Source organism: Propithecus coquereli, unplaced genomic scaffold (genome assembly GCF_000956105.1).
Source record: "Propithecus coquereli isolate 6110/MARCELLA unplaced genomic scaffold, Pcoq_1.0 Scaffold227, whole genome shotgun sequence".
NCBI lineage: Eukaryota > Metazoa > Chordata > Mammalia > Primates > Indriidae > Propithecus > Propithecus coquereli.
In genome coordinates, this window is record NW_012147808.1 from 988,549 (window position 1) to 1,002,606 (window position 14,058).

A 14,058-nucleotide genomic window follows, 5' to 3' on the forward strand; every position below is an offset into this window, starting at 1 on the left:
TGACGCTACTGCACTCTACCCCAGGCAACAGAGCAAGACCTTGTCTCTAAAAAGAAAAGAAAAGAAAAGAAATGTTTGTTGAATGAAAAGAACAAATGAGCACATTATACTCTATTGTGGAATGCTGGGATTACTTGAGATCTTCACATTTTCTGATTGGTATTTTGGTTGACTTTCCAAATCGTCTAAAATGAACTTAGACTGTTTTTACAGTTGGAAAAAAAAATCCCATTAAACAAAGAAACAGAAGCCCAGGTGAAACAGCCAGCCCTACCACGTCCAGGGTTTTGGGGTGCTCTTCTGCTTAGGACCTAGTTCTCTCTGTTCTTCTGGGGTATCTGGGCCGTACTCGGATTCTCAACCCTTAGCACATCCTTTTCCTCCACTTCCACCCCCAACACAGCAGGCGCCCATCTGAGCCAGATTTTTTGGATTCACTTTCAGGATCATTCTCTCTGTCTCTCAGGCCTTTACCTCTAGCTCAGTGGTTCTCAACTGGGGGCGATTGGGCAATGTCTGGAGACATCTGGCTGTCACAGCTGGAGGGTTGGTATGGCATCTAGTGGGTAGGGGCCAGGAATGCTGCTAACCATCTTACAGTGCTCAGGACAGCCCCCTACAACAAAGAATTGTCCAGTTCAAAATACCAAGATTGAGAAAACGTGTGCCTGAGCCAATAACAATAATACGATAATCCTAACCACCGTTCACTGAGAGCCTTCTGTGTGCAAGGCACTGGGCAGAGTTCATTACACAATTTAGCAAACATAATCCTTGCAACAGCTTTGAGAGGTAAGTGTTAGATCTGGAGCCAAGAGAGAGACACACGAAGCCTCACGTGTAGCAAAGTGCTGTTTATTTTGAGCATCTGCGTGCAGATGGGTGGAGATGAAAAAGCGTCCATCACAGGTGGTTAGCTTCGTCCTTATCAGGGGGGATACGAATGCCGGAGTCACTGCAGCTGTCTGTGGTCGAAGTTAGATTTATAACGTTGGACTCTCCAGACTCCTGAGGCTTTTGTTTCACAAGCTTTATGATATTTTTCGGGTTCCCACAGGAAACAAACCTAACAGTAAGATTAATATCTCTGTTTTATAGATAAGGAAACTGCAGCCCAGAAAAGTTTAGTAACTTGCCCAAGGCCATACAGCAAGTATCAGAGCTGGAATTTGAATCCAGGCCTATCTGATTCCACATCCCATTAAAAGCCCTGCGGGACCCTCTCTCACACACACACACACACACACACACACACACACACACACACACACGTCGCTCTTCCCTCCCTTGAGCTTAAAGAGTCATTACTATGTTCTTGAGCAAGAATCTGTGAAATTTCTGTTTTGAAATTTAACAAGGTTTCATGTCCCTGTTCTCTTGGTTGGAGCCCCTCCTCCCGGTTTTATAGGGTCCACAGTCTAAGGTGGGACCTTGTCTCTCAGGGGAGAAACTAAATGCAGTTTTCCTGCGCGGTGGCAGTAACTGAGGCCTCAGTCTCAGGGATCTGAACACAGCCCCTCCCTCACCCACCAGCCCTCGGCCCCATGGTCTGATGGCCACACCTTGGCTGAATGCTGCAGCAAAGATAAAAAAGCACTCACATGCCTATTTCTTTGGCCCTTTGCTCAAGGTTACCAGGGTCTGTGATTATCGGGCAGGAGGCCATGTCTCCTCCTTCCATGGCGTCTGACAAATGGCGCAAGCCCCAGTATGACTTAACAAAAAGATGTTACTGGTTACTTCCTTTCTCAGGTGAAAATCTGGGTGTGTCTAAAAGTTCAGGTCCCATAGGTCAGCTTCTTCAACTCCCGTTACCAGCTGAACAGTCTTGGAAGGCTCCCAGGGCGACTCCCAGAGAACCACCATTCTTTATAGGAGCTGGGGGACCAGACTCTGCAGAACTCTGGATACTACATGGGACACCCTTACAGGCCCACTCTCTGGGGCTGATACGGCCAGACAGGACAGGGACAAATGAGTGGCATTCTGAGCTCACAATACCAGATCCAACTGGAGCCATCACCGTTTTCTTAAACTTCTAAATTGAAGTATAACATGTATACGAGGGATTGGATCATGCAAGTATACAGCCCAATAGATTACCATAAACAAACGCATCTGCGTAAACATCACCAGCTGAAAGACAGAACATTACCAGCACCCCAGAAACTCTCCTAGGTGCCCCCACTCTATCCTGTCTCTCACAGTCAATGGTATCCTGATGTCTGATGTCTAACACCATAGGTTACTTTTGGTTATTGTTCTATTAAATTTATGAACTTAGGATCTTTTTAATATGCACACCAACAGGTTCGCTTATTTGAAACACTGTACACACTAAACCAATGTACATGATTCAGGTAAATAAAGGACCCATAACATCAGTGAAAAATTAGTATCATATATTCAAATTTGATATAAATGTTTTTTGACTTTAGAATTTCTGAGTGGAATACTGTGTCTTTTAAAAGTTCTGTTCTGGCATTGAGGTTTATTTTACTTTTCATTTATAACACTATAATTTTTTTAATAACAGCCTTATTGAGATATAATTCACATACCCTACAATTTGCCCATTTAAAGTGTACCCTTCAATGGTTTTTCGTATAGTCACAGAGTTGTGCAACCATTATCACAATCAATTTTAGGACATTTTCCTCACCCCATTAGTGTTTACTCTCCATTTCCCACCCCAACCTCCAGCCCTCCCAGCCCTAGAAAACCAATTTCCGTTTCTATGGATTTGCCTATTCTGGACATTTCATATAAATGGAATTCTACAATATGTGGTACTTAGTGACTGGCTTCTTTCGCTTAGCATAATATTTTCATTTTCAAATTTCATCAACATTGTAGCATGTATCAGTATTCCCTTATTATTACCAAATGATATTCCATTGTATAGATATACCACATTTATTTAACCATTCATCAGATGATGGACATATGAGTTATTTCTACCTCTCTGGCTATGAACACATTAGTTCTTCCTGGTTGTGAACTTCATACAATGGATGTACACATATATAGATGTTTCCTTTGTGTCTGGCTTCTTTTGTTCAATATTAAGTTTGTGAGATTCATCCATATTGCTGCCTGTAGCTATAGATTATTCATTTTACTGGTGTGTAGTAGTCCTTTGTTTGAGCACACCACAATTTATCCATCTACTGCTTGTGGACATTTGAGTTATCTCCAGTTTATGATTCTTACTAATAATACCACCATGAACATTCCTGTACATGTATTTTGGTGCACGCGTGCACAGATTCCAGTTAGGTATGTGCTAGGAGTGAAATTGCTGAGTCATGGGATATATTGCTCATGATTCACAGGGTATTTGGTTTTTCAAATTGAGTACATAACACCAGATACTTTTCTGAGGTAGTTGTATTAATTTTCACTCCCAAGAGCAGTGTGAGGGTTTCAATTGCTCACATTCTTCCCAATACTCTTATCCTTTTAGTTTTATTCACTCTTGTAGGCCTATAGTGGTACATCATTGTGGTTTTAATTTGTGTTTCCTTAAGGAACTAATGAAGGTAAGCACCTTTTCACGTGTTCATTGGCCACATGAATATTCATCCTTTGTGTTGAGAAGTGGAGCAGAAAGTGCCTGGTTTCAATTGGGTTGCCTTTTTCACTTGTAAGGGCTCTTTAAATATTCTGGATTTGAGCTCTTTAAGAATTATAAGAGTTACAAGTATGTTCCCATTCTGTGGTTTGCCTTTTCACTCTCTCAATAATGGTTTCTCATAAACATTAGTTCTTAATTTTAATGGAGTCCAATTTCTCCATCTTTTCCTTTACGGTTAAGCTTTTCATGTCTTGTTCAAGAAATCTTTGTCTTCCCCAAGGTCATGAAGATATTCTCCTATATAATCTTATTAAAATTTTACTGTTTCAACTTTCACATTAAGCATATAATCTGTGCGGAATCGATTTGCGTGTGTGTTGTGAGATGTAGGCAAGTTTCATTTACTTTACAATGGAATATCTGACCCACCCATGATCTTTACAGGAAAAACTACCTTTTCCCCACTGTGCAAAGACATCCTTGCCATGAATAAAACGCCCAGATTCATGTGGGCCTGTTTCTGGATCCTCAATTCTGAGTCATTTGTCTATTTATCTGGCTCCAATTCCGTACCGCACCTGTATTATCGTCATCCTCATCATCCCCATTTTACAAATAAGGAAACGGAGGCACAGGAGGTTCAGGAGCTCGCCCAAGTAATTTGCTAATTAACGTCAGAGCTGGAAACGGAACCCAGGAAGTTTGGCTTTACGGTCCATGCTCTCAGTAAGCTTACCGCCTCTCACGCTGATTAGTTCAAAGAACAAACATTTTGTGTCACTACATCAGAGTAGGTGTTGCATGAAGTCTTGGAAACAGGAACGCGGCCGCCTCGCACTGCGTAGGTTGCGCCTACTAAGAGGCGGCGGCCGGGGCCCTGGTGTTCCTGGCACAGCCGCAAGCGGAACTGCCGCTCTCCAGTCCCGTCACTAGAGGGCGCGGGCATCTGATACTCGCCAGGGACGCCCCTCCCTCCGCGCCGGTTACCTTTCCACCAATCATGAAATATTTACCCAAAGCGCAATTCAAAGAGAATGTAGAAAGTTGTCTAATGCGATCTCTGTGCAGGACTTTAACAAAAAGAGACAAAAGCAGGACTGATCTGACGTCTTAAATATCTTCAGGGAAGAAAGACACCACCCACCTTCTGGCTAATTCGTCTCATCTTTTAAAGTACCTTGTCCTAAGAAGCCCTTCATAAATCTCTGTCTTCCTAGTGTAAGCTAGATTCCTTTGTTCTGCCTTTAGTGGAAACAAGGAGCAACTGTTTGGCATCCTCATGGCAACTACTCTTGAGAAGTGCTTGTAAATAATGAGGTGCATAGCTATGAGGTCAAATCTCAGTTCTTATTTCTCTCAAAGAGATAATAGTACCTGACTACATTTCACCCCCTTAGCAATTTACTGGTTTCTTTGGTCTCCAATTTCTCTCTGTCCTTTTTAAAGAGTAAAATCCGAAAGTGAACTTTACACTGCAGTATTCTATTCAGTGCCAGATTTACTTCCTGATTCTTGAATGTTACACAGTTAATATAGCCAAGCAATATGTGATTATTCAATAAAATAATTCATCCCTATCAACTTAATAATAACACAAACCACAAATAGACACAGACAATGACAAGCAATATAGAACATGCTAAATATTTTAAGTTTAAAAAAGCATATAGCAGCCGGGCGTGGTGACTCACGCCTGCAATCCTAGCACTTTGGAAGGCAGAGGCAGAAGGATTGCTTGAAGTCAGTAGTTCAAGGCCAGCGTGAGCAAGAGTGAGACCCTGTCTTTACAAAAAAATAGAAAAAATTAGCCAAGCATGGTGGCATGCACCTGCAGTCCCAGCTACTCAGGAGACTGAGGCAGGAGGATCGCTTGAGACCAGGAGTTTGGGGTTACGGTGAGCTATCATGATGCCACTGCACTCCAGCCAAGGCCACAGAGCGATACCCTGTCTCAAAAAAATAAATAAATAATTTTAAAAGGCATATAGCACTGAACCTCCGCTTTGAGGTTCAGTTGTAAAACAGATGTTTATGAACAAAGTCCAGAAGGCAACATGAAGATAAGAAATAATTGATTTGTTAGGTTTTGGGAATTGATAGTGATTAGGTGATTACTTGGTTTTCATTATTGCTAGATTTTTGAGGACTTTTAAAAAATGAGTAAACTCTTTTATTCACTCAGCAACTTATGGAACATGCATTACATACATGGAACATGAGAAGACACTGGTAAGCAAGACAAGCACAGTGCCTGCCCTCACAGATCTTACAGAACATAGATATTGCATTATGGGAATTCGGAAGGGAAGAAGAGAAGGGGGTCCATCTTTAAGGTTGTTTAGGGGAGAACCACCTCCTCACACTCTGTGCTCCATTCCTAGCAGAGCATCTACCTTGTGGAGAGATGAAAAGATAGGAGAGGGGAGAATATAAAAACTTAAAAGAAAAGTAATGAGAGGTGACACTGATTTATTCAGCAAGCATTTGGAGAGGGAATTAAAAAATAAGGACAGGATCAGGTGAGGGAACTGGGATAAGCCTTTAAGGTCCCTGCCAACATAAGACTCTAGTCCCTGTTCACCTTTTACTCAAATAATCCTTGAGCATTAAGTGCCAAGCACTGAGGTAGACCTTGGAAATACAACTGCAAATAAACCACGGTGCCTGCCCTCTAGGACTTTATAGTCTGATAGGGCAGACAATTAAGCAAAAAATTCCGGTACCATGTGTTAAGGCTAGTGATAAAAAGAAGCAAAAAATAAGACGGGAACTATACAGGCTGGGACCAGACAACAAGAAGGTGCATCTATACTGAGCAGTGACACAGGGCAAACTGGAGTTAGAAAGGGTGTAAGGTGGGGAGTGTGATCTAGGCTGAAAGAACAGCTTGTGAAAAACCCTGGAAATAAGAGAGAGACTAGAATTGCAGTGATGCTGTGGTTTACAGAGTGGTGCCAATTAATGCCACTACACTGCTGACTAAATTGCTAAATACTTTCGTTGCTCATCCCCAAGTTGAGGAACGGTTCCAAGCATGGACTCAACCTACAGCCAAATTGGGGTTATCTCCACCTGATAACCCCAAAGCTCTAGCCTGACTAGGCCATCTTAGCCCACCCTCAACAATTTGTTGCTGGTGTTTATAGCTTCCCTTGCCAATTAGTCAGTCAATCAGCAAGCCTTGTGCTAAACTCCAAAAGAATAAAAGGGCTCCACCTGGCTCCCCAAAGGTGACATGGGGACAGTGTCCTCCACATCCCTGAATCCCACCCAGAATCCAGTCCAGTGTTTAGCACACAATGGCACCCCACAGACTAAAAGAAAATAAGTTCATGTGACAGCTTAATCACTACCTCAGCCAAGTCCTCCACATTCTCAGTCCCTCCCAAAATGTCTACTGCTGCGTCTCAGGGCACTCCTCCCCCATCCTTAGACTCTGCCACTTGGAAATGCCAAGATCTCAGCACAAAGAGTATAGCTTCGTGGATAAAAGCAGAAGTTTCAAAATCAGAATAATCTAAGTGGAATCCTTTAATAGCTTTAGGGTATGGAGCAGGTCACTCAACCCTCAACACCTTCCATTTTCTCCATCTGTAAAATGAGAGTAATAGCTCTTTCATTGGGTTTGTTGAATGAATGTATCGGGGCTGAGTTGAGAGTAGTAAGTAAACGAGACCGTCTACGTAAAGAGATTATCGTATCGCTTGGCATATAAAATGCACTCAGTAAATGGCAGCTGTAGTAGAATGATACAGATGATGTAATAGAGTGAAGAAGATGATGATGGTAATATAGGAAGACCGGTTGTCAGCTTTGTTAGTCATTGGCAGGAGCCACAGCAACCCCCGCCAGCCCAGGAAGCTTATTCCACAAGCAGGCCCTGAACAACATGCGTGTCAGAGATCCGCTGTCTCTTAAGACTGGGCCCACGCCCGGACCACGGCTGGGAGCGCCAGCCTGCGTCACTTTCCCTGCCTGCTGGCTCCACCCCAGCGAGCAGACACACGGTGAGAACGTGAGGGGGCGGGGCCGGATCCAGCGCAGCTCAGCCAATTGAGCGGCGGGAGGCGCCCAGCCAATGGCAGAGGCGCTCCAGGGCCCCAGGGGCGGGGCTACAGAGAGGAGCGGTGGCGTCATAGGTCACAGGGCGGGCGGTGGGCGGGGTCCGGAGCTCCGACGGGGCGGAGCGGTGGTGGCCAAGCAGTCAGGTCGGCGATGGCGACGGCTGTGGCGACCGCGGCGGCGGCGGCCCCGGCACCGGCGACCAGCGCGGATGGCGCCTCCTCAGTGCACTGGTTCCGCAAAGGGCTACGGCTCCACGACAACCCGGCGCTGCTGGCGGCCGTGCGCGGGGCGCGCTGCGTGCGCTGCGTTTACATCCTCGACCCGTGGTTCGCGGCCTCCTCCTCAGTCGGGATCAACCGATGGAGGTGAGGGGGGTCCGGGGCGGAGTCGCGGGGCCGAGAGACGCAGCCAGGACGCTGGGGCAACCGGCAAATAGCCGGGTCCCTCCAGCCCTGAGGCTCCGGCCGGCGGGAGGTGGGGCCGGGGCACGATGTGGGCTCTCCAGAGGGGAGAAGCCGGGACCGGAGAAGTAATTAGTCATCGTATTAATGCCTTGGGTGGGCCAGGGCTCAACCTCTGACAAAGCGCTTTCGCACTGTGTGTTATCCCCTTTGAGCCTCACAACATGCCTGAAGGACAGAGATCATGATCCCCATTGTACAGATGAGACTCTTGAGCACTGGAGACTCAAAGTTGACTTGCCCAAGCACTTGCAGCCAGTGAGTGGCAGAACGGGACTCTTAGTCCAGGGCTCTTAGGAGTGTACTCAGGGAGGGGAGGAAAGGAGATACTGCGGTGTGAGGGCATGGACGAGTTTCTGCTTGCACTCTTCAAGTGAAGAGCCCATTGCTGGCTCTGGAAGGTCATCCCTAAGCCTCTGGTTTTGTTTGAATCCGCCCTATCACCCATCCTGGCTTCCCTCCAACCAGACTGCCCCGCCACTGGAGGTGTCTAGAGACCCTGGCTTCGCAGCAGATAAGGCCTTTTCTCCTATGTTATAGATAAAGTCTCCGAGGGCATCTTCAGGTAGAGGCACTTTGTGTCCAAACCACCAGAGCAGTACTTAACCCATTTTGGAAAATCCCCTCAGCAGCTATGACCTTGCTAGAAAAATAAAAAGGAACCAAAGTATCATCCTGTTCCTCTGCTTCTCCTGAGATGATTTTAAAGGACGGTGGAGCCATTATGGATTAGACTTTTATGAACTGATGTACTAAGGTTAGGGAGTAGGAAAGCCATGATATCAAGGGCCCCTCTTTGATGAGTCCCAGGAGATGGAGTCAACATGTTCATGGGAAAGGATTAGCAGGTAGTTGGGGTATTTTCTCTGCGAGCTGTATTCAAACCAAGGAGTTTTGAGACCTCGTGTACCCATCACTCTTTAAAACACCTAGCAGCAGTCATTTGGTTTGTTTGCATTGTTCTGGGGGATGTTTGCTTGTGGCCTTGTTGCACCAATGGGCAGGGTTATTTCCAGGATACCAGGGCTCTCAGCACACCATTCTTTTCTCTCCGGGGTGTGTGCCCTGCTAAGAGAGTGAGTGCTTCTAGCAGTGGGGCTATTAAAATAAATTCCCCGCCCCCTGCCCTATTATATGGTGGATACAACTAAAGATAGGCCTGTGGAGAGCCTGCCCACACTGTTTTCAGGCTGCTCTATTGCTCTGTCTCTGCTCCAGTTTCTATAGATAGGAGGTTGGGTTTGACAAACATCCTCAATGACAATCCCTAGTGTGGACATTAAGCCAAGCCTCAGACTTTGCCCCCTCGTTGTGGCAGTGTGCCGATTAGAGCAGAGTAAATAGAATCCAGCTACCTGCTTGTTACATTGTCATAAAGGAGGCTCTTCTTTTATTGGGTTTTGGGGGACATCGCATAGGACCGCCTACTCCTTTGTGGTAGTGGGGATTAAAAATCCAACAACAAAATCTCTGTTGCTGATTAAACTCCAATTTGCTAGGAACTAGGTGTTTACGGATTTTTGTGGGTCACCCTTTTGTGACTGTGCTTTCAAGTGAGTGAAGGAGAAAAGGAATGTGGCAGCTCAGATACCTGAGTCAAATCCCAAAGTCAGAGGCCATGTAGGAGTGCAGGTATTGAGTGATGATTTAATGAGTGCCTGATATCTGCCAGGCACCGTGCTAGGTACTGCTAGGGCACAGCAGTGAACAAATAGATATGTGTCTGTGCTTTTAGAACTCCTGGAGCCTACATTTTAGTGGAGGAAGACAGATAAACAACCATAATTTAGTAGAACAAAGTGCTATAAAAAAACATAAAATAAGGGGATGAACTAGAGTGGTGATTCTCAGTTGTGGCTGCACGTTGGAATTACCCAAGGATCTTTAAAAGGTGCTAAACCCCCCTTCCCCCCAGTTCTGTTTGAATTGTTCTGGGTTATGGCCTGGGCATTAGGGTTTTTAATGCTCTCATCATTGCAACTAAGCTTGAGAAACACTGGGCTAGGGAACCATAGCCATGAGCCGAGCAACCTGGGAAATGTGTTGTGGTGCATTGGCGGGAAGTCTAACTAGCATTGGCATTCAGAAGAAAGAGGTGAAATAACACAAAACAGATCAAATATGATACCCGCTCCTGGACCTGGAAACAGACACACTCCTTCCCCCCGACCATTCTCCTTGCTTCCTGGATGGATCAGGAGCACAGCTGCACATGGTTTTGTGCGCGTGGTTAGACACAGAGGGGAGTGCTGGAGCCAGCCATACCTCGGCATAATTACAATGTGTGTAATCTTCTGGTGGCTGTTTCTGGATCCTGGGAGTGGCCTGGGAGAATTGTGCTGCAGCATAACGTCCTGGCTCTGCAAATGCTTGAGTTGCTGCCTCTGAGAAGCCTCCCTAGGAGGGGTGGGGGCCATCTGCAAGGAGGGAATCAAAATCTGTGATCTTCCTGCACCGCCTACGCTGACTCCCACACCGTGTCTTTCTGTGGATGAAATCAGATTAAAATAACCATGAGTGGCACTTTCTAAGAGTAAAAAAGGACTGAGAAAGGCAACCAAGAAATGTGTGTATTCATCGGTATAGGAGAAGGCTAGCATACTTCTTGCCTTGGTGGTAGTGGTAGGTTTGTGGCTAAGTGTAGCTATATGAGCCTCAGGACTTTTTTTTTCCAAGCACCAATTGACTAAGCCCTTTCCCATGTTTCCAGCCCTACTTCCCCAAATTTGCTGCATCTAGAAGAAAGTACTGTAGCAAGAACCAAAACAAAAGGAAGATGTGAGCAGCTTCTAGATTTTAAAACGGGTACTCAACATAGGCCCTTACAGTTTTTAATTACCTTTCTCTCCCTGATGCAACTTAGGTAGATGTTGGCCACAGTTCTGTTTAAATCATTTTGACCCTGACTCTGTGCTGCACCTCTTTCAGGCGCTTCTGGGACAAAGAGAGTTGGTAGAAATAAAATATGTTCTTTCTCAGCCCATTTCTCTCAGAATTAATAAATAAAGTAAATTGGGAACTCCCCGGGATGCCTGGTGAGAGCAAATGTGTCTCTTCCAAATGCTGGGAGCTAAACACTGTTGGGCTATCAACGTAGGTAGTTCTTCTCTGGAACGTGGTCAGATAGAAGGGAGTTGAGAACTATAGTCTACCAGTGGGGACATTTGAGTTTCTCTGAGCTCTTCACACTAGTACCTGAGTGAGGTACTTTACTGTTCTGCTGCCAAGGAAATGTTTCTGTTTGCCCAGAAGGGATGAAAACCTTCTTCATCTTTCTCTTTGAAATTAGGGAAAAAATAATTTATTTTACTTAAGCATTTAATAAGTATTTAGTATTTAAATATGTAAGTATTTCTAAGTATCATTCAGATACTTAGATCTGAGTATGCGAATGATATTTAGAAATAAATTTCTGCCATGGATTATGGGTTTAGGTTATCCTTTTCTATGGGTCTTAAGCTCTCTTACTTAGGAGAAATTAATTTCTATTAATATCCCATGTAGCCAGTCTGTGCCAGCCAGTGGTATTATCATTATGGTTAGATAACCTTGGCTTGAAGCAGAGGATCTTGGTCAAGAGCAGTCTGGATCCAAAGGAAGAGTTCACTATCGTCCTCCCTTCCCCCATTAACAACAAATAATATATTCATTAACACAGAATCTGCCATCCCTAGAGAAGCCCTTCCCTAAATATAAGTACTTAACTAAAGGATCTGCCTGTTTTATTCCAAAGGGGTAGCTTCATGGAGTCCCTGAATTACACAGTCCTCTCTGTATTTTTGGAAATCCCAATTTGGTGTTCTCCAGTTCTATCTCCCTCTGGCTCCAGAGCATTTATGTAATGTAATTCAGTTGCACGTGTTATCGAATGCAAAGGGTGAGCTTTGCTCATACAGGACCATGTGCTCGGAATTTTGGCCACGTGAGCTCAGCTTGGAGCTGCCAAGGGTGAGGTGCCAGCCTCCAACGTCACCACCTCCGATGCCTAGGTCAGTTTCCTTTAGAGTCCCCTCGGTGGAGTAAAGAGAAATCAACCATGGACGGAGGAGGGCTCTAAGGGTCCACAGAAGGCCCAGAGTTCTCTCCTGGTGAAAGAATGCATACACCTGCCCCAGTTATCCCGTGGCCAGTAGCAGCACTGCTCCGTACCTGGCAGGCCTCAAAGGTGGTGCCATAGCAGTGGTTTCCCTTTCTCTGGCTGCCTGGAGGCTGGAGACACTGGGAGCCCTCCTCACATCTCCTGTCTTCTGCCTCCTGTGAGACTGTCCTGAGTCCGTCCTTCCCAGAGGAGCCCTCTAGGGCTTGAGTTGGGAGGGAAGTTGGAATTAGCAGAGCATTTCTAGAGGGCCCAAGAGGAGGAAGAAACCTGGATCTCCAATAGAGAAAGTTTAATAGAAACAAATTAGAAGTAAAAGAAAGAAAACTTGTAAACAGAGGCTAGAGTAAAGTTCCATTTTCTAGAGCAGTGCTTCTGAAACTTCATTGTCCAAATGAATCACCGGGGATCTTGTTAAAAATACAGATTCTGATCTTGGAGGTATGGATTGGAGCCAGAGAGACTGCATTTCAGCAGGCTCCTGGGTGATTCACAGCCATACTCAGAGGAGCAAAGATCTGGCAGCAGAGGTGTTGGCCTTTGAGTTGGGCTGTGATGCTCCCTAAAGGCTAAGCCTGCGCAACACGGCCTCGCGCACAGGCCATTTGTGAGAAGCTGAGGAGCCTGGTGGTTAAGAACGAACACACTGAGCCAGACAAACTGCCTGGGTTTGAATTCTGGCCACTTATTAGGTATGTTATGTTGGACAAGTTACTTAATCTCTCTATGCCTCAGTTTCCTCATCTGTAAAATGGGAATGATAATAGTACCTACTTCATAGGGCTGTTTAAGAATTAAATGAGGTCATGTATGTAAAACAAGTAGAATAGTGCCTGGTCCATTGTAAATGCTCATTAAATGTTAGTTGTTGCCATTATTATCATCATTATTATTATTTAGTCGCTGGCTTCAGAGTTGGGCCTTCCGCTTCCTGCCTCAGCTATAGTCATCTCTTGTGAAAGAAGAAAAGGGCTCTCATAGAATTATCTGTACTTTAGAGATGCTGCAAGGAATCTCTCCTTTTAGTAAATGAGGTCTAAAAATAAAGTTCTGTAGAAGGCAGATTGCTACATGTTCTGGAACCTAGATTTGATGTTCATTTCAGCCTTATTTATAGCTTCAAATCAAAGTCCTATGCAGCCCAGTGGACTGTAAAGGAAGAGGCCCCCAAAGTGCATGACAAAAATATTCCTGGGAGCTGCAGATGGAGGACCCTCTGTCCTGACGTTGTGGCATTTAAATCACTGCAGTTATCTCTGGTCATTCTACCTGGCAGGGCCCAGGTTTCAGGTGGCTTGAGGCTATTTCCATGGATCTCTCCTATTTTCCTTCTGGAATAGTGGTGAGGCCTGGGGGAGGTCACTTGGCAGCTCCTCGGTCCTTTTCTGAGGGTGTCAGTTTTTCAAAAACAGAAATTCACAGAGGTAGAGCTTCTGGCTTGCATAAAGCAGCATTCAACCTGTCAGAGTCTCCTATCCCAAGCCCTCAGTCTCCTGCACGCTCTTTAGCCAACATGGTATTTTGGCCTGAGCCCAGGGTTCAGCCTGTGCTGGAGTGTGGAGTGTGGGTCCGTGGCATTGGCCATAGGAGTGTGTCAGGTTGTGTATGTCAGAGGCAGCAGCGGGGGCTGGTTCTAGTTGGCAGCCTGGGAACAGTGGCTGCTTTTGTGAGCCTCCACGAGTCGGGGAATGTGACGTGCTGCAGAGAAGGCACAGGGATTCATTGTGCTCAAAATAAAACCTGGTGATTCCTATTGCTGACAGAGAAGAAAGATTCTGGGGAAGTGTGGGTGATGCCAAGGGGTAGACAGCAGGTGCCTTGGAGGAGTCTGTGACATATGCAGGCCAACCTGTCAGGGC

General features: G+C 45.5%; 1 protein-coding gene across 2 annotated transcripts in view; it reads left to right on the top strand.

Annotated features, from left to right (window-relative positions):
- Window positions 1-7,715: 7,715 nt before the first annotated feature.
- The window catches only part of CRY2 (cryptochrome circadian clock 2), a 33,316-nt gene continuing 26,973 nt past the window's right edge, over window positions 7,716-14,058 (top strand). The window contains exon 1 of one of the 2 annotated variants that reach the window (XM_012645218.1): window positions 7,716-8,007. In XM_012645218.1, coding sequence (XP_012500672.1) covers window positions 7,793-8,007 — 215 coding nt within the window. In that variant the 5' untranslated portion in view covers window positions 7,716-7,792. The remainder of the gene's footprint in view (window positions 8,008-14,058) is intronic. The other variant, XM_012645219.1, reaches the window with a different exon arrangement.